The 21,816-nt window shown below is 36.7% G+C and overlaps 2 protein-coding genes across 2 annotated transcripts in view; one reads left to right on the top strand and one right to left on the bottom strand.

The window, feature by feature from the left end:
• Positions 1 to 21,816, bottom strand: part of LOC135721114 (uncharacterized) — a 209,157-nt gene that overhangs the window by 10,389 nt on the left and 176,952 nt on the right. The window lies entirely within an intron of this gene.
• On the top strand, positions 6,785 to 15,758 carry LOC135721304 (CD48 antigen-like). Its single transcript, XM_065243491.2, has 4 exons — positions 6,785 to 6,944; positions 14,115 to 14,435; positions 14,582 to 14,863; positions 15,265 to 15,758. Exons 1-4 carry the CDS (start codon positions 6,902 to 6,904, stop codon positions 15,423 to 15,425), a joined length of 807 nt encoding a protein of 268 aa, XP_065099563.1. The 5' UTR covers positions 6,785 to 6,901; the 3' UTR covers positions 15,426 to 15,758.

Raw genomic sequence — 21,816 nt, 5'->3', positions numbered from 1 at the left:
GGTCCTACCTTGGAGGTGACATCATGTTGCATCAATACCAGAATGCCAAGCGAGAAAATGTGTTTCTGCTACAAGACTTGGATTACCAAATATCATGTTGTATTGTCAAAATTAATGTAATGAAAACAATTCACCCTGTCATGTCATCAGGGCCGGCGTCAAGGGGGGGCATTCGCGGGCAGTGCCCCCCCCAAACAGGTTGTTGTGCCCCCCTACAAAGTTTTTTATTAATTTAATATATATCAAGAATAATTCAAATAAATTAAACATTGAATGTTTCATGACTTGTAATGTAATCAAATGAGGAAAATATAGTTGATATATGTTTTCTTTAATTCAAATAGACCAGTTTCTCTGATTGGATGTATTGCCGCTTGCACTCACGCCGCGGTCAAAGTTCAATAGTTTTGCGCATAGTTTGTGGTCTTTTGCACTTTATACGGGAAATGAGCTGACAGTCTTTACCAGTTGTATGAGTGTGTGCTTGCACTGTATTTTTTGTTTTAATGTCTTGTTTTTGCAAGTTATTGTTGCTATTGCGTGCCCCCCCCCCATTGGAAGCCAAATGCCCCCCTGTTAGTTATGGTCTGGCACCGGCTCTGCATGTCATCATTTCAAAAAATCATGTTTGATAGTCACTAAATGCTACTCTTTTTCTATAATCAGCAATTATTTAACATTATAAAGTGTGCAAATGTACAGTGCATAAATGTAATTTGTGCATAAATGTGTAAATGTTACATTTATATTGCATACAATATAAAGACTTCTTTATATTTGTTGTTGTTTTTTTAATTTTCAGCCACAAAACATCTAGGCTTGATACTCACAATTTTGAAAATCAACTCCTGCTTAAGTTAAATTAAAGCAATAAGCCCCAAGAAGCAGTGGGTTACCAGTGCATTTTATAACAGCCAATGGGCGTTGTTAGGCACGACGCAAAGTTATAAAATGCACTGTAACCCCACTGCTTCGCGAGGGTTATTGCGTTTATAAACCGGTTACTTCATATGCATAACGTTAGCAGGATTTTATAAAGTAAAACACAAATAAGTTGTAATTATATTAGTACAAATATTACTCTTCTGCCAAACAAAGTACGTAGTTCCTCAGAATCAAGTGTGACTGAAACAGAGCGCAGTTACCAACCAACACAGACGCAGCAAAGACAGAATGAAAATATGATTTAAGATCTAAAATATACATTAACATTTATATTGTGCAACTGATTGTTGATGTGATGATCAAATATGCATGTAAGCATGCTTAACTTTAACTCTTTCCCCGTCAGCGGATTTTTTTTTTAGTTGCCACCCAGTTTTAGTTTAATGCCTTACAGAAAAATTATCTTCTTTAAATAAACATAAAATATCAAATGAAAGAACATACCACCTGTTTTCAAAAAAAAAAAAAAAGTTTCATCCTACCTTTATTTGTTCTCTTATCACCTCTCAAATTTTCAGCTAAAAGCAGAAATAATTCCATTTATGTGAATAACTTTTGTAAGAGATCAGATTCAGAGCCTGATCAAAACACGCAGTTTTTAGTGTTGAGTAAATGCGTCAGTGTTTAAGTCAACCCATTCTCACCCCATGGCGTCAATATTGGACGCCACTTGACCATGCGTCAATATGTTACGCGGAGGGTATACCTTTCGCGTCATTTTTTTACGAACTGGGGACTTCAATACTATTACGTCCGTTGCATTCTCTTTCCTATTTTCTTACCATTTTCGCGTCGGTTTAGGGTTAGATTTACATAATGACATCCCTACCCAAACCTAACTCTAACCCCAACGCCAGGTGACAACTGTCGTACCTAACTCTAACCCCAACGCCAGGTGACAACTGTTTAATTTCGCGTACACTGTTTAATTTTGCGTAATCTAACCCTAAACCGACGCGAAAATGGTAAGAAAATAGGAAAGAGAATGCAACGGACGTAATAGTATTGAAGTCCCCAGTTCGTCAAAAAATGACGCGAAAGGTATACCCTCCGCGTAACATATTGACGCATGGTCAAGTGGCGTCAAATATTGACGCCATGGGATGAGAATGTGTTGGTTTAAGTTGGGTAAGATCGCCACCCAGTGGATAGCGGAAATATGAATTTGAGTTAGAAACTCAGGGAGAGTTTTCTCTTCATTAATGAGATGACTTATTTATTGAACAACAATAACAATATTTATTGAAATTGATCTAGATATCGCCATAATTGTGTAATTGTATACAAATTAAAAATATAATTAAAGACTGTGGTGTTTATTTTCATAAATCAGTACGCAGCAACAGTGGCGCAGTGATACTCCTGTAATGCGGTCTGAACCGTGGGGTTACTGAGGTATTTTATCACGCCTTAGAACGCGTTTCAACCAATCAGAATGAAGAACCAGAACGGGCCGTTTTATAATTGAGGTTTTACAACTTTGAGTAGCATGTTGCATACAGCAGTGGTTCCCAAACTTTTTCAGCGTGCGGCCCCCCTTGTGTATGGTGCATTCCTTTGCGGCCCCCCAAAGAAAATTTGTGACAAAAACTATTCTAAAACTCAACATTTTAATAAAAAAAACCATTAAATTATACAAAAAGTAGTGCTGTTAGTTAGTAGCCTTATTTTTTTAGGTTTAATTACACAGAATTCATGATAAATTAATGTATTTCATAAAATGTCATTAAACTGGGGCCCCCTGGCACCATCTCACGACCCCCCAGTTTGAAAACCACTGGCATACAGAAATAAGGGAGTCTCAAAATTTTATACAATTAAAAAAAGCTTAAACAAGAATCTCTAGTTTTCATTCTGTTACTTTTACTTTTTTAATACTCAAGTACAATTTTAATGTGGTATTTTTACTTTTACTCAAGTATGGTTCTGGCCAGATACTTTTACTTTTAATTGAGTAAAATTTACACTGAGTACTTGTACTTTCACTTGAGTAACATTTTTAAGTACTTTTTACACCTCTGATAGTCAGCTACAGTTCACAAGTATTTTTGTAAGTTTGTTTAATCAATTGTACTTTGGTAGTTTACCGTACAAGAGCTTCCACACTGTCAATCATTTACATCGAATACATTTGACAGAAAGTAACTTGCAGTTAAAGCTTTACATTTTTTTTGTATGTAGACTTTGTGCGTTTCCTGTGAATCAAACCCATGACCTTTGCTAACACAATGCTTTATTCCACAGGAACACATGAAACACAATAAATCATAAGACAGAGTTTGTGTTTTTTAAAAAGTGTTCATCAAGTTTTCTCACAAAATGTAGGTTTTAGGGTTAGGTTCAGAGGTGTAATGATTCTGCTTCTCTACAAAACAAGATCAGTCTGTCTCACTCCTGTCTCATGTTAAACCTCCGAAGGTCTTCACAACCATAACTTCTGTAGATATCTGAGGTAAAACTTTTCTTATACAAAGAAAGATGCACCAGACTGAAAAAAATCAACTTAAAAATGATGGGTTGGAAACGTTTGACAAATTTAAGATGAAAACAGCAGTGCATCAAAAAAATCTGTTTATTATATCACTTATAGGTGAAAGTCACAGTAAAACTGAGTCCTAAACTCAATAACAGTCATGAAACCCTGTAAGAACAGTTACATAAACATATACCACTTTTTTCAATATAAAAATGTTATACCAATATTCATAAATATCAGAATAAATGTATGATGAGCAGCACAATGTTGAACACAGTGACTGTTATATTTGTTTGTACAGATAGGGGTCACTGTGCTCCTCATGCAGATGTTTGCTTCTGTCTCCTTCATGAAAATTAGCCATGGTGTCATTACAGTAACCATGGTGTAGTAAACATGTTTTTGCCATATTAGTAACAATGATATATCACATCACAGATAAGTATGTGAATAATCATCAGTTCATTAATAATCAAGCCGAGATCACTTCATCCAAGTGGTCTCGATTCGGTTGTTTTGGTGCAGATCAAAGCAAGACTGTCATGTTCAAATATGCCTAAACTAACGAACCATGTGTTTTGTGGTTGTTATGTCTTTTATTTGTATTTTGTATTATGTTTATGATGTCACTTCCTGTTGAAGTCTTTGTAGTTCTTTTGGCTGTCTACAGAGATACACTCTAAACAAAATCTGTAAAAAAACGGACAAAGTACTGTGTAAATATGAAGGAATTTTCCGTATTTATGTTTTACAGGCGTTTATCTGTTTTTTTAATAACATGTTGCATTATGGGTGCAATAACCCCTACTGCAATCTTTCACTTTTGCCTCTCTATCACCATCTCTGTTTGAAACCTAAAATTACAACTTGCTTGCAGAGTTCTTTACTAACATGGATGATGTTTAACTTCTAAACAAATGCTGTCAGAACAAGATACAAGTGTTCAACTATTCCAGCATCCACACATGTGATTTAGTAGACAAATCTTCTTTCTGACGTGACGTGTAAGTCAAATGGATATTTACCACAACATTTATCACATTAAATCTACAGTTTGTGTTTGTTTTAGATTCATTTGAAGTCACCACTATGGTGATTAGTGTTCCCTTTAGTTAGGCTTTTGTCCCTTGACTTTCCAGAATTGACTCTGTTCTTTTAACATTGCAACAATGTTTTTTCTTGTAGCAATTACAACTTGTTTGTTTTTTGAGTAAGAGGAAGTGTCTATGATGTCATCTAAACTTGGTTGTTTTCATGTTATGCTGCCTAGCATTTACATATGAAATGATAAAATAAGAAAAAGGAACTGAAATGTTTAAGAGTGACACTCTATGCTGATGTAATAAGACACGGTATTGAATAAGATTGTTGCAAATATGTCAGCTGTGGTGTTTGCTTCAGAGACATCAACACTTTGGATACAAATCTCAACAATGGTGAGAGTAAATGAATAAATGTTAAGAAAGAGTTTTCCACAATCTTTGTACCCAGCATGCATTGCGGCATGAAGCTGTGTTGTTGATTGTCACCATTGTTGCGTTTCATGGGCAGATTGAAGTGTCCATAAAGGCTACAGACAATGTTCTCTAAATCTATGGACAGTGTTCTTTAAATCTACAGAATGTTTAGTTTTTTAATAAACAAAAATGTCTGTAAACATAACGGAAAAAGTGCCGGTAATTTTCTGCCAGGACATTATCCGCTTTTTTACGGAGTATTTTTTTAGAGTGTATGTTTTTTTTTACAGTGGGTCATATCATTTCTTTAAGTTTGTCAGCGAGTTTTGGGGTTTTAGGAATTGTGTTTCTGCGCATTCAAAACGGGCGTACACCACCTTCTTAGTTGGCGTAGGATTTGAGCGTGCTGTACGCCAACGTAAATATTGATAAACTCAAAGTCACCGTGGTTTTGGGGGTACGCAAACTCGAAGAGTAAAAATCGTGCAATACATACGCCAAATTCCACTTTGGAGTGCATTCGATACGCCAGTCCTTCCCATTCACTTAAACGGTGCATCTTTTTTTGTCGTTTTATTTATTGATTTCTCTTTTTTTTGCTCTTTTTTTACCATTTTCGCTTGGGTTTAGGGTTAGAACAACTTTTTGTTATATAAAAATGACATCCTAACCCAAACCCCAACTCTAACCCCAACTCCATGCGACAATGGCTTAAATATGGACAAAAGCATGGAAAAACCTACCTCATTAAGCACATCTAAAATCTAAACCCAAGAGAAAATGGTTTAAAAACAGAAAAAAAATGAGAAACCAATAAATAAAATCACAAAAAAAAGTTACACGTTTACGTGAATGGGAAGGACTGGCGTATCATATGCACGCCAAAGTGGAATTTGCCATATGTATTGCACGCACTTTGTGCTATTTATAGGCATCTACGTGAGACTGGGTAGTTCTATTTGTCAATGCTCCGTGAGAAGAGAGGGAGACATTTCACTGAATGAGAGAAGCTTTTTTGCCGATAACTTTTAAAACGTGTTTGTCTGGTAGCTTTTCATCATGTATTTTGTACAATGCAGAATATCTACACGGGCATGTCCTTAAAGGTCTTGTGGTCCAAATCGCTTGAACCTCGGTGATCGCTGCTTGCAGCTTTATTTGCATTTTTTGCTGGATATATATCATTTGTTGCGTCTAAATATGAATGCGGATACGGTTACTGATAAATCAAATTGTTATTCTTATTATTAGGGGGGCTTAGGAACATTTTCGGGTAGCTTCAGCCCCCCTAAAATAGGTCTAACAACGTCCCTGGTTAGCACTCAAACTAATAAATAAATACATTTAACGAGCTTGAAATGGAAGCCAAATGAAGAAGTGAAAATTACCGAGCATGCACCAGTAGATAGTGTGAAGTTTAGTAACCTATGTGTGAAGTTTGTGTATGAAGGGCATCGGTTCCTGTTAACATCACAGATTTCCTCTCCAGTCTTATCTATTGTAAATTATAGCCTAGTCAATCACAAGATGTCCATTGGTATAAGAAAATGGAAAATACAGATCGTATGTATCTGTGTTTGTTGTTGTCACGTTGAGCGCGTGCTGTTGTTTTGACAGCTCACCATGTGCGCGTTGTCCGCGTGTTATTCCCCTCCCATCTCGTAATCGTATTCATTATCCTTAGCCCACACATGCTTCCTCATTCCTCATTAAATTTATCTTTACATCAGCTCTTTATAAAACCTCTCAATGTTGCTGTTCGCTTACTTTTTATATTGGTTATATTTTTTGCAACGTTCGATTATTTTCTTATATAAACGAATTCTCTAAAATGAAGACAATGTCACTAAAAGGAATATGAATGTTAGCGAAGTATTTTGTTCTAACACCTGACTCTGAGCGCAGGGCGCGTTCACAGTCACGGAAGCGCGCAGGCGGTATAACCTTTTCCGCCTCTTTCCGATACAACTAAATTACTTTCGTTCTTCCTTTTCTTCTCTTTTTTATTTTACATCTATCGAATATGATTCACGCGTTAATTCTGACGTGTTTTTGTCTTCTGGTGGGTGAGTATGCATTGCAAGTATTTCATTGACCTCAATTAGGCTTTATATATCTACACAGTACAGATCAAAAGTTTGGACATTCACTTGTTTTTTAATTTATATATTTTTCTACATAACAGAATAATAATAAACTCGTCCAAACTATGGCATAACACAAATGCAACTGTGGGAATTATGTTGGTGACTAAAATCATTCAAAATAAATCAGACTGTTATATTTTATCATCTGAAGTGCAGTCTCTCTTTGCCTAGAAATTGCAAAACCATACTCGTGTCATTTTATCAAAAAGCTTCTTGAAGTTTCACTGTCTTATAAAAGAAATGAATCTGTTTGGCACAGGTATATTTTGTCGACAAACGTAATTTTTGAAGCATTTAACCATACACCTTCAGATTAAAAGATTTTAAAGATCATCGTTAACATTTTAAGTGTGTCAAAACTTTTGACCTGTACTATATATACTATTATATATATATATATATATATATATATATATATATATATATATATATAGGCAAGGCAAGGCAAGTTTATTTGTATAGCACATTTCATACACAGAGGTCATTCAAAGTGCTTTAAACAGAAATGAGAAAACAATATATAAAAAAGAAAATGTAAAAATAAGAGATACACGATAAAATCACAATAAAAACAAAGATATATGAGAATTTAAAATAACAATTAAAAAAGATAAATGTGATTTTAATAAAAACAGTTTAAAATGTTAAAAAGAATAAAACAGGAGTAAAAGTGACTTGAGTTAAAGATAATTCACTTCAAAATGAAAAACCCTGCCACCATCCACCCATCCCCACGCTGCTCCAAACCTGCACACATCCCCCCCCCCTCCGACGAACACAAAAGAAGATACCCCGAGAAATGATGGCAAACACACAGCAGCAAGCAATCATAGACCTCAATAGTAGGAAAAAAAATATTTTGTAAGTATTTGGATAAATGACTAAGAAAATATTTTGTTAAATGATGGTAAGAAGTTCCATCATATTTTTTTTATTCCCACCATGGAAGCCCACGGCCACCCACCGCTGCGCGCCCACCACCACCCCCCAAAACATCCTCCCCCATGCCCACCAGAAAAAAAAGAAACCCACACAGGTCCAGAACAACACGAGGACGAGAAAACGATGACAGAGCCCCCATTCCAAAGTGAACCATCCCTTCAAAGTTATATGTATATATATATATATATATATATATATAAAATATGAGATGTACAGGTGTTTTTTTACGATATTTAACTGATGTCAATGTGACAGGATATACAATTCCTATTTTTATTTTTTTGTGTGTGGGCTTTTACTGCTTAAGTTCTCTCTTTAGATTTGACTTTGTTCAGTTACATTTTTGACCGACATACCTATTCATTTAAAATAAATGAAGTTTATTTAACTAAGTTCGGGAGGAGCATGGTAATCTGATCCAACCAATCAGTGCAAAGAGGTGCCTATAAATAGGCTTTGTTCGACTTCATGCGGCGGCGTAAGAACTGACAGCCGGGTGACGTCAAAGTAACGCGAGAACGATTGGAGAAATCAGACGAAGTCTAATTTCGTCTCGCGCTCGCGGTACGAAAACATGAAAACATACGCTGGCCGCGGGCATAACTATACATTCACAGAAGCGTTAACGCTTGACGGAAGATTAGTCTGAAGAGTGGCCAACAGCCAATCACAGTGGCCGCTAGACATGCTCTGGTCTTTCATAAATGTAATTGGCTGGCTCTGCCTAGGTTATTTGCATAAAGCGATCTGATTGGCTGACGCACGCATTGCCACGTGAAAAGTAGAGAAATGTTCAACTTCTGCCACGAGCAACGGCAGTGACGCGGTGCCGATGGATCCACAATTCAGTTCGGCAACACATGACGTCACGCGTTAAAAATGAATGGGAAGCGTTAACGCTTACGGCCCCTGTGAAGCTTTGGTGTGCATGCCCCCAGTTTATGTACATTCTATGCTTTGCCCACCCTGTTTTATAAAGGCCCATCCACTTGAACATTTCTGGCCTCACCACTGTGTCCAGGGCCACATGGTTTAAATAGCAATTTATTTAAAAGGCATGTTACCAATATGCGCCTATAGGCGGGTGCACAATTTGAAAGAATTCCCAAAAATGCCCCAACAGTGTCGTGCAGAATTGGAGAGGAGGCTGTCCCCCTCCACCGTTAAAGTATACATCGCTGTGATCTCCGATCACCATGACCATATAAATGGCAAGTCAATCGGACAGCACAACCTGCCCACTCTAAAAAATTGTGCCGTTAAATAACAGTAATCAACTGGCAGCTTGGTTGCCAGCAAGATAATGTTATTTTACGGTTCTGCCTCTGTTAAAATACAGTTCTACTTCCGTTAATTTACAGCTCCCCTATTTTAACAGTATGTTAATGTTATAATGCCCTGAAAGAAACTCATTTCATTTAGGAAACCAATTGCCTGATCCATTCAAGTTTAATAATATATATATTTATATGGTGGTGTTAGTATTGTGAACTTAATTAATTTGAGTCCACTGAAAACAAATATTACTTCTAAAATTGAACTGCAAACATTTAAACTTTCACACAAATCTCATGTAGTTCACCATGAGCAAACTACACAGTTACTGCTTTCAAATAAAACAACAGGCAGCATAACATCAATGATCTACTGCCCATCCTTGATCTAAACAACCACACTACTCTTCAGCACAATGGTAACCCAAAAACTGAGCCAAATCCTAACAAAACAAAACATTAAACACTAAGAGATCTCTCACATTATCATCTTGTGTAAATCCCCTGATCAGTTTTTAAGTTCATATGATTTAAAAAACAAAATACAAGGACTTTTCTCTAATGTCTGTGTGAAATTAACATATTTCTGTATGCAAATTTGACTGTTAGGTTTTCTGTTTTTTAACAGCACATTCTGTTAAATAACAGTAATCAACTGGCAGCTTGGTTGCCAGTAAGATAATGTTTTTTTACGGTCTCCTTCGGACTGTTAAAAAACATTAGCATTCTGTGTTTTTATATCTTACATATTTAACCCTTTAAACCCCATCGCAAAATCCTTGGTGTCAAAAGAACACTGCTTAATGTGTCCACACTACAAAGAGTAAAAGAAACAGACCCGATGTTGAAGTTAATGAGATAATGAAATGATGATTGAGTTAATGATGAACAGCTGCTATTAACAAACACAATCACTGAATGAAAGATGAACAAGAACCGAATAAAAGAGAAAACAAGCAGAAACTCAATTTACAGACTTAGATGAGAATCAAACTTACTCAGATTTTCTAAGATCTCACAAGAAGATCATCAAACAACTCCACAAACAGCATTACCATCTTCACTTATTACAAACCAGTTAGATTTTATTTTATATGTACATTAGCTCTTACTGAGAAATAAATCATACGGTGTGGTTTCCTAAACAGGTATTATCTAAAACCAGGAATAGTTTAATTAGGAAATATAACAAGTTTTAACAAACATGCCTAAATAAAAACATTACTTCTGCATTTTCAGGCGAAACAAAGGGCACTGATGTATTTTAAGATATGTCAGTGCAAGTTGTTTTGAGTTTGGACAGCTCTAGTCTAATAGTCTAATCCCTAAATAATAGTTACCATTCTCGTGATCAGTGTTTACTTTAGTAGGTCTCTTGATCCTTGGGTTTGCCTTCTGGTGTTATATTTATTCATGCTTATCAATGTGATTTGAAAGACATTGAAAACGGCAAAAAAGTATATATAAAGTATTATCACTAACTAATGACTATTATGGTGTAAGTCTCATGAGTCAAAAGTAGTTTACTGATTTATACAGAAGCTCATAAGTGATTAGATGGGTGGCAACCCCTTATAGTAGTCTTATAATGTGACAGAAACTGAGTGTTGAGGTAGCCAGAGGAATCTTAAAAGCATTGGGATTATATTAAATTAAAAAACACAACAAACTACACACACAGACATCAAGAATCAGGCTATGAATCTCAACAATGGTGACTATCAAATGAAAAGCTTCATGCTGCAATGCATGCTGGGTATCAGCATAGTACAAAACTCATTAGGCCGATGAACTGTTTTTCCATTTTCTTTTGTCACCCTAGTTGAGAATCGTAGGCTGATTCTTGATGTCTGTGAGTGTCATCTGAAGACTGGTTTCAAGTTTGCAAAAATACATTGGTAGGAAACTCTATCAAGCTATCAGATTACTGTTACACTAATAATTCATGTATTGATTCTGATTCAAATATGTAAATACTTATTCATAAACATTCCTAAGAACTACTAATTGTTATGTTTCAGCTTCATAAGGCTGGAAAGACGAACTACTGATCAATAATCAGACATCCAACCTCACAAGAGTCTATCATCTCTTGGTTTTCTTTGCCATAACAAACATGCATCATAAAGACACAGTTACAGCAACCAGACTGTAAACCAAGTCAAGAGCCCAACTAATGAAAACAGTGATCACCATAATGGTGACTTTAAAGAAAATGCTTGTAAAGTCTAGTAAACACCTGTTTGTTCTCAGTAAGAACTGTTGTAGATGTATGACAGAAATAAAGTCTTAAAATTAAAAGTGGTTTAAAAGTGAAGATGGTAATGGTGTTTGGGGAAATGTTTAATTCTCCTCTGGTGATATATGGAGAGATTTAATGTGTTGTGTTATTTTCAGTTGATGTTCATCTAAGTCTTTGTGTCTGTAAGTGTTTCTGCTCATCTCTTCTCTTTTTTTATTTATCTTTTCTTCAGTGATTCTGTTTATTAGCAGCAGGTGTCCATCATTAATGCTTCAGTATCTGAACTCATTGACTTGATTTCAGGTGGATCATTAGGACACTAATGTAGGGAATAGTGAATGAGGGTGTATGGTGTGATTTGGGACGCAGTCTTTAACGGTGGACTCTCAGGGCTGTAAATTCACATTATTCTGAAAACTGTTTTTTTACAGAATGCAGAATTTAACAGTATACTTCTGTTTTTGTTAAAAAACAGAATCATACTGTTAAATTTGGCTGTTTTTTAACAGCAATTTTTTACAGTGTGGTAGTTAGGTTTCTGAGAGGACCTAGGAGATTAAATCCATCTCGCACTCCCTCTATACCCGCATGGGACCTGTCCATGGTGCTTAAATGGCTACAGGGCACCCCCTTTGAGCCATTGCATCCAGTTCGTATTAAGTTTCTGTCTATGAAAACTCTGATCCTGGTTGCTCTAACCTCCATCAAAAGGGTAGGAGACCTACACGCATTTTTGGTTGACGATTCGTGCCTACGGTTTGGCCCCACTGACTCCAGTGTAACGCTGAGACCCTGAGCCACTACCTTCCGGGACCAGGTGGTGAGCCTGCAACCGCTGCCCCCAGAGGAGGCAGACCCAGGCTTGAACTCGTTGTGTTCAGTACACATGCTACGTTCAGGACCTCAGACCAGCTATTTGTCTGTTACGGACATCAGCAGAAAGGGAAAGCTGTCTCCAAGAAAAGGATGTATCACTGGATAGTACACTGCTGCACTTGCCTATCAGATGAATGGCATGCCATGGCCGCTTAAATTGAGAGCGCACTCCACCAGGAGCATAGTGTCCTCTTGGGCTTTGGCTCGCGGTTCCTTGCTGACAGATATTTGTAGAGCTGCAGGCTGGGCGACACCTAACATGTTCACTAGATTCTGTAGTGTGCGTGTCGAGCGGGTTTTCTCTTGTGTTCTCTCCTCATACCGGTGAAACACTGAGCACCCACTTGAGTGTCGGCTTGCAGCGCCATATGGTGCCCTAATAGCACCCTATAGTGTCAAACAGCGCCCTAAGAGTGCCATACATCCTTTCTTAAGTAGACTATGGTGCTTTCCTCCAATGCCCCTTAGCAGTTAGATGTTGTGAAGCATTTGCTGCTAGTCTCTGCATCAGATGAATCCTTGAGAACCTGTGTAGAGACCTGGCTTCCGTATGAACTTTGTAAGTTTCTTGAAGCAGATTGGCACCACGAAGCGCGTTCCCAATACGTCGGTCACGACGTGATGTATCCATTCCTTATCTTTAGGGAACGAGGGTTAGATACTTAATGGAGACGTTTACAGCCTGGTACAAATTTTCTTTTGGTCTATATACCATTTGACATGAATGTTTTGTAACTCATCCATTTAGCCTCAAAGTTCTGCATAATTAAGGGCATGGTCACTTGAGTGACGGGTTAACTGCCACTGCGTTCACTACCGTCGAGCTAGGTGGGCGTGGTTTCAGCAACCAGGCGCATCAGTTTCACCTACACCCCACCTTTTAACCCATTTTCCGTTATCATCGAGTGATGCGTGGTGACGCATAAGCCGACACTCATATGTAGCGTATTATGTGTAGTGAGGTGTTGACGAACGCATAGACAGAGGAGAGATCAGAGAAAATGGCAGTCATGACTAAAGAGTCAAACCCAGGATTTTAAAGAAAATGGCAGAGGATTTTGATATAATTTTTTTCCTATTTTATTTATATAGCACTTTTCACAATTTTTAATTGTTTCAAAGCAGCTTTACATTAATAGAAGCAGGAGAAAACACAGATAAATCGATGGACAACATAAGCAGCAGAATACAGCGGCTAACATTAAACTGTACTAGCGAGCATAGTAGTAATGTAACGCATTTAAGATGATGCTAAATCAAGCCAATGTCAGCTGACTCCCCAGGGGTTGAAAAAAACCCTAGGAGAAAAAACCTGAGGGAAAAAAATCAAAAATGTAACTGACAGCAGACTGACAGTTGGAGGGGGCGGAGTTAACGGATGCTCCCGCCCATGCCCTCTAACTGACGTCATCAGAGAATGATAGCCACAAGGGTGCAGAAGTACATTTTGATTGAAGTTTCCCTTACGAAAATTAACCATGATTTTATTGTGGTAAAAGTGTAGTTACCATGTTTTTTTGGTCAATTGATTACTATGAGCAAAACCATGGTTTTACTACACTAACCATGGTTTTTTTTTGTATTAACTAAAACCATGGTTAATTTTCGTATGAGGGCACATCATTTTTTTTAATGACCCAAACAGATAAATTGTTCATAATAAACACTGCATTATTGCATTAAAAAAATAGGAATTGCCACTTTTGATTTCATTGAGATTTTAAGCATATAGGTTATGTAATTTTGTGTCTGCAGGTGTGTTTGGTGATGAAGTTAAGTCTGAGACATTGTCAGTGATGGAGGGTGAATCTGTTACTCTACATACAAATATTACTAAACTAAAGGGAACTGATTATCTCGAGTGGTGGTTTGAAGAAACCTCCATCGCCAAATTCAAGAGTTCAGATACCAATAATATACATAATGATAATGATAAGAGATTCAGAGACAGACTGGAGATAAACAATCAGAATGCAGATCTCACCATCATAAACATCAGATCTGAACACACTGGAAATTATGAATTTATTATAAATGCAGAAACAACAGTCAAGAAATTCACACTTACAGCTTATGGTAAGTAGAGTATTTATAAATATATTTTTTTATATATTTTATGTAAACAGTACAGAACCATTTCAAGATGGTTTATTTTCTTATTATGTTTGTTATTGTTTGGTATTGTTATTGATTTATATATTTCTTGTTTACTTATTTTACAGCTCCTTTGCCGGTTCCTATCATCACCAGCGACAAATCACACTGCGCAATCTCAAAATGTTCATTATTGTGTTCAGTGATGAATGTGAGAGATGTGACTCTTTCCTGGTATAAAGGAAACAGTTTATTGTCCAGCATCAGTGTGTCTGATCCCTACATCAGACTCTTTCTGCCTCTGGAGGTGGATTATCAGGATAACAACACATACAGATGTGTGGTGAACAATCCCATCACAAACCAAACTCAACATTACTGCCTTTCTAATCTCTGTCAGCCGTGTTCAGGTCAGCAGTGTATTGTTTGTTTTACCTCAGTAAAATGTGCTACGCAAGTTTAGTTCACATGCTGCTTACAGTACATTGTGCGTGATCACGGGGATTTACTAAACAGCAATTATGCACCCCTTTGAAGAGAAAAATACGTTTTTCATTGCTCTGTTCACCAATTTAATCAGCCACAGTATGAGGCAAAACTCCCTCTAGAGTTTACACATCAAGAGTTGTGATTTTCGAAGGGAATAGGGCATAGTTATAATATAAATATGTGCATTTCCTGAAAAGCATCTACTCATAACCCTAGTGTTGCTTGGTGTTCTGCTTTACCAGCTGAGCTATGATAGGTTTAAAGTAGACAGTACAGCTTTCAAAGTACATGTTTTAAGTATTAATTGTATTTCTTTCTTCAGTTGTCGTCCCTTCTTGTGATTTTGCTGTTATATGGCTGAAGATCCAGTTGGCTGTCAGTGCTTTGATGGTTGTCGGTGGCGTGACTATTCTGGTTTATGACATCAAACCCAGCAAATCCAAACCGAAGAGAAAATCACAAACGGCAAAATCTGATGAATGAGATTTCAAAACAACAATCAACTTTATTAGCTTCTTTCTCTATTTTCTCAGAGTTTTAGTTTTTGGAGTTGCCAGGTCAGTGACTCTTCTCCATCACCATTATGACCATCATTCTTACAAACTGATCACCTGTTTGCTGTTTTTTATTATCACATCATCAAAATCTCAATGTAATCATTACTCTCTTATCACTTATGTGTGCATTACGCTGTTTTACCCAGAATCATCCTAATCCTCCCGTCCTCAACAGCTACTTTGTTTTTTTAACTTTTGTTGGATTTTTGTGTTTATACAGTTTTAGTTTTGTTATAAATAAATCCTGCATCAAGTTTGTTTCTAGTTGTGCTACCTATTAAAGAAATGTGAATATAAATAAAAAAGTTGTTGCATTTGAAGTCTTTGCATTGGTTGGGGTTAGATTGGTCTGAAACAGAATCTGCTGCTTAATACTAAATGTCCAAGTTACAGATAGGCATATTAAAATAAACTGAGTAAAATATTATTTTTTATTTGAATAATGGCACTGTATAACATTCATTATAAAGTTTGTTATAAAGAGTTTTTAATGTTATAAAAACAAATTCTGAGCATGAAGTTGTGACTTTTAAAATCAAAAGTTTCCTTTTTCCCCAATTCTTAAAGCTCCAGTGTGTACTTTTTTTAGTTAATTCTTAGCAAAAACCCATGTTTTCTTCCAAAAGTATGTGCTCATTCATGTGTAATTACTTCCACCCCACTAATCAAAGTATTCTCGTAAGTGTAGAATCTGCTATTTAAAATACATACCGCCGTAGCGCTCTCTGGCTGAATCCATGTTGTGCCTCCATCTTTGAAATACATTCGCCGACGAGGGACATTCCTGAAATTCAAGCTCCGCCTTTCGCGCTTTCAGAGCACACTCAAGCTGGCCGCGAGCTGAAGCCTACGGAGGTTGCATGTGTAGGCGGTATACGTCATCAAGACAGTCTTATTTCAGAATATTAACAATTATAAAGCTGACATTTATTCTTAGTTAATTGTAAATTGATGTAATATGCTTATGACTTGCGAATGTAATGCTCAGTTAATTTAAATAAACCAGGCTTGATGACGTATGCAGCCCGGATATGCGACCTGCGTTAGACTGAATCCTTCGGCCGCACGCCGTGATAAACCTGCGATCTAATGCTTTGAAAGCCTGTTGAAGAACTATTCTCGAGGACATTAAAACAAGTCGCCAAGGAAGCGAAACGGGGATTTTAAACGACAACGCGACAGGAAAAACATCAAGACCAAAGTCAATATTGGAGTTAGTTTTCCAAGATGGGGCTCATTGGACTCAAGTTACTTTCTATCTTCACCACAGGTAATTCAGCATATTCGTTTACATCTATACAGTTTATGTTGTAAACTTGAAGTTTTATAGTTCCTTGGCTAACTATAGCATGGGTATGCGTAACACTTGTTAGTGTAAACGTTCATGTGGTTTAATGTCTTGGAACAGCCACACGCCGTCTCTCCGCCCATTTATGTAATCTGAGGTACTGAGATAAATGTTTTTCATCTTTTCTGAACTCTAACACAAACACACGGTGTACAGCGCTATTTTTAGCCTTTCATTGATAAAAGCGTCTGATCTGCGCGTCTTTCGTTTCATTTTACAAGCGTGTGAAAGTTGAGCGATCTTATTACCAATATCAGAGAAAGCTCTTACATATACACGGACATGTAACGTTTACTTAAACATAAGCATTGGACTCTGACATATTAGTTCGCGTCCATTTAAACCCGTCATTACTCTAGCTCATGAGTAAATGACAGGAGAGGAACTGGTCCACAGACCATCTCCTCAGTAATCTGAAGAGAAGCGGTCGAAAATGGACAAAAAGAGACCGATTTAAACACCAAGTGTAAACGTAATGTCTCTCTCTCGTCCACTTGTGATCTGATCGATGAAAACACATCTTAATACCAAGTTTAACAGCCCCTGTGATATTTTTCCTCGCGTGGATGAAAAAGGAGTGTCTAAGCTACGTTTATGATTGCTTTTTGTAACTTATGTGATTTTAAGCGGACATATCATGACAATCAGACTTTTTACATGTTTAACATAAATCTGTGTGCTTTGACGGATCACAGGCAAAGGACAATGCAAATTGTTCATTTTTTTTCATTGCTTTTGCTTTAGCTACTGGAAGCCATGTTAACCTTGGCATGACAGGGCCACCGTACTAGTTAAAACGCGTTCCGAATGGGGGGGGCTAGAAACTAATAATCAGTTGGTTGTCATATAGAGCTTTACCGCTAGATGGGAGTAGATCCTACACAGTGGGGCTTTAAAAATACTTTATGGAAGGGTTCCTCAAATCTTTCCCTGGAGGGCCAAAGCATTACAGAGATTAGCTCCAACCCTGATCAAACACAACTGGGCAAGCTAATCAAGGTCTTCATGATCACTAGAAAATCACAGGTGGGTTAGTTTGATAAGGGTTGGACCTAAACTCTGTAATGCTCTGGCCCTCCAGAGTAAGATTTGAGGAATCCTGCCTTAAAGTATAGGGGTGAGCGGGGCAGCGGGCACAAACTAACGCGGGGTTAATTGTAACACGGCTACTTTACATATTTCTACAAGGCCGAGCAATTTGTGTTTTTGGTCTTTTTCTCTTACTGCCAGAGGATCTCCTGTGAATTTGTTAAACATTTTGATGTGTTTTTGTTAAGATAATGAACAAAGGGTGTTTTAGAGGCATGGCAGTAAATTTCTTCATCTTGTTTTTTTTTTTTTCAATTTCTGAGTTGTGTGTGTAAGTCACCAAATCCAACCTTATATTATTTTAATCACTGTCTTGTTACCTAAAACATAAAGCATTTTAAAACATGTCAGCTCCTTGTAACTGATAGCTGGGACTAAAAACATTTTTACACAGCGGGGTTAGTTGTCACACAGTGTTACAATGAAGCCTCAGATATACAATGATAATAAAATGAAAACAATGTAAATACTGTTCATCAAAACGATAGCTGTTAATACAATATCAGGGGAAATAACTCACTTTTATGATTTTTTTTGTCTTAACCCTCTAACTTCATTTTGACCAAATGGTTAAGCATAGTTTGAGTCACTATATTTTATTGAGGGGAGAACCTAACTGATTGACTCATCTCTATCATCTGGTTGATGTATGTTATGCCAAAAAAATCCATTAGATGTCAGAGTGTCAATCAACAGCACTTGTCACAACACTTCTTCATAGATGAATGTCAGAGTCAAGAAATTTCATACTGAAATTAAGAAATTTCTTTGTGAAATTTTGCGAGGAAAGCATATTTTTTAACATAATGACGAGTAAAACAGCATCAGACGATTCAGTTTTTGCAGCGATCTGAACAAATCATTGAAATTGATTCGCAAACCAATTCAAAACGTTTGGCCCATTTGCTTTGTAAAGAATAGACTCTAAAGACTAATTTATTTGCAACGCTTTGTAAGGAATTGACTCCAACGAGTCATTAATACGCCAATGCCCCAGAAACACAAGACGGCACTTTAAAAATAAAACACATTTCATAATTAATTAAAATACAGTAACGAATGAATGCCACACAGTGTAACGAAGTAAAAGTACAATTTATTTGTTTCCACCTCGGAGGGGCAACTTGGGTCGAGAAGGGCATATGGGCAGTTGCCCTAGCAACCCCCCGTGCATGTCCCTGACCCCACGTTTGGGGTAACGTTTGCACTCCTGTCACTTTCAGTGTAATTTTACACTCTAAAAAACAAACGGTGCTATATAGCACCAAAACAGTTGCTTTGGATCGTAACGATAGAAGAACCATTTTTAGTGCCATATAGCACCGGTGAAGAACCAGTGAAGCACCAGTGAAGCACCAGTGAAGCACCTGTGTAGAACCATATAGTGCTATGTAGAACCATATGTGGTGCTATATGGCCCCTATATGGTTCTACACTGGTGCTTCACTGGTGCTTCACTGGTGCTTCACTGGTTCTTCACCGGTGCTATATGGCACTAAAATGGTTCTTCTATCGTTACGATCCAAAGCAATTGTTTTGGTGCTATATAGCACCGTTTGTTTTTTTAGAGTGTACGATAACGGTAGGTCCCAGAAACAAACTAGGTGTTTCTGGGACCTACCAGAAACGTGCTCTGGTAAATCAATCGAAATTATGACTTTAAGAGACTTTTAATCTCATAATACAATCATACAGTAATACAAATAACCAACAGGCACAAAAACTGGTTTCTCAATCTCTCATAATCACACACAGGAAAATCCCCAGTGTTAAATTAACTCTATCAGTGTTAAATCAACACTATTTGGTGTTTATATAATCCACACCAAGATCGGTGTTAAAAAAGACTGGTGTTAAAAATATAACTCTGAATCAGTGTTAAAGTTAATGAGATAATGAAGTGATGATTAAGACATTAATGGTGAACACCTGCTGGTCATTCAAATCAATTACATTTTGGACATATTCCTGTCTCTACATTTTTATTTTGATGACTCGTTTTCTGGAGAAAATACTAAAATAATAAAGAAAGACAAATTATTAAATGCAATAAATGAATACTGTTGGGTGTATCCCTCCAAAAGCTTTCACGTTTGCCCCTCTATCAGCATCTCTGTTTGAAAATAAAAAGATAACTTGCTGAGTTATTTTCTAATTGGATAAGTTTAACTTCTAAACAGCTGTCAGAACAAAATACAAGTGCTCAACTATTCCAGCATCCACACGCGTGATTTAGTAGACAAATCTTCTTTCTGACGTGAAGTAATCACAAGTCAAATAGACATTTATCACAAAATGTGTCACATTAAATCTTAAGTTTGTGTTTGTTATGAGTTCATTTGAAGTCACCATTACTGTGATTAGTGTTTCCTTTAGTTAGGCATTTGTCCCTTGATCTCCTCTGATCTAACTCTCCTCTTTTAGCAATAGCAACAATGTTTTAGTAAAACCACTTGTTCATTGCTTCATGTAAGGGGAAAACCTTCCAGACCTTCTCAGTTTATTTTTTATTATATTCTACTCTACAAATCATTGAAACATTTGATCACAAATTAATTATTAAGAAACAGGCATATAGAAAAGCTCTATGCAAATGACATTGTATTGAATAAGACTGCCGTAATGCTTTAGTGTTTTTTGTTGTTGTTGTTGTTTTTTGCTTAAGAGAGACTTCATGATTTCTGATACAAATCTCAACAATGGTGACAGTTAATGGTAAGAAAGTTGCTAATTTTTTGTCATGTTGCAATGCATGATGGGATTTATGAATGAGTTTTCTACAATCCTGGTACCCAGCATGCATTGCGGCATGACGTTTTGTTGTTGATTGTCACCATGATTGTGTTTTATAGGCTGATTGTTGATGTCTCAGTGTGTCTGACTTACACCACAGATTAGATTTGGGTAAAAAATATTTAACTCTTCAGGGTATGTGGACTTTTACAGCACTGTTGGATTTCATGGGAGCCTCACAGGATTGGCAGAACATAAATTAAACACTTATATTCATTGATTACTCTTTTATGATATCATTGAATCCCAAGACTTATACTTTCATACTAATGAACAAAGTATGAGTTATAGACTTCATTTCTCTCATCTTCCTCTGCTTTAACAGATGTGTTTCATAAACACACTGCCACAATGAGCAGAAGAAAATTAACACCAAACTTCAAGACCCAACTACCCAACTAAAGGAAACACTAATCGGAGCAATGGTGACTTACTTTATGAACCAGATTATCAGCAGTTCTTTAGAAGTTAAACCTATAATCCATGTAACTCTGGAAGCAAGTTGTAATTTTAGTTTTCAAACAGAGATGATGATAGTGTTCATTTAACTATGGTGATTTCATCTATTGCATTTAATAATTTGGCTTTCTTCCTCATTTTAGTATTACTTTCTCCAGAAAAAGAGTCAACAAAATAAACATTTTAAGACGGGAACGTTCCAAAATTTAGTTGATTTGACACGGAATGACCAGCAGGTGTTCACTATTAATGACTCAATCACTTCATTATCTTATTAACTTTAACACTGATTTAGTGTTTTTTTAACACCAATCTTGGTGTGGATTATATAAACACCGAGCAGTGTTAATTTAACACTGGGGATTTTACTGTGCCCTCTATGGATTACTTGATTACCTCTAAAATTTAAATACAAAACTCACATCATTTTCTAGGATGTGTAACAAAACATGTTTTACGTTTACGTATGTATTACATTTTCATTATTGCTGTACAGTTTAAAGTCAAATGTGAGTAAGAACACGAAGATAAAAATATTCAGACTCTGTGAGATGAGCATTTCACTTTTCTAACTTTATAAATGAGAACTTCACAAGCTATTCAGATTTTGTTAATCAAGAAAAAAAGA

Source organism: Paramisgurnus dabryanus, chromosome 24 (assembly GCF_030506205.2).
Source record: "Paramisgurnus dabryanus chromosome 24, PD_genome_1.1, whole genome shotgun sequence".
NCBI classification, from domain to species: Eukaryota; Metazoa; Chordata; class Actinopteri; order Cypriniformes; family Cobitidae; genus Paramisgurnus; species Paramisgurnus dabryanus.
Note: the sequence above shows the minus strand (reverse complement) of the source record. Positions and strands in the feature narration are given on the sequence as shown.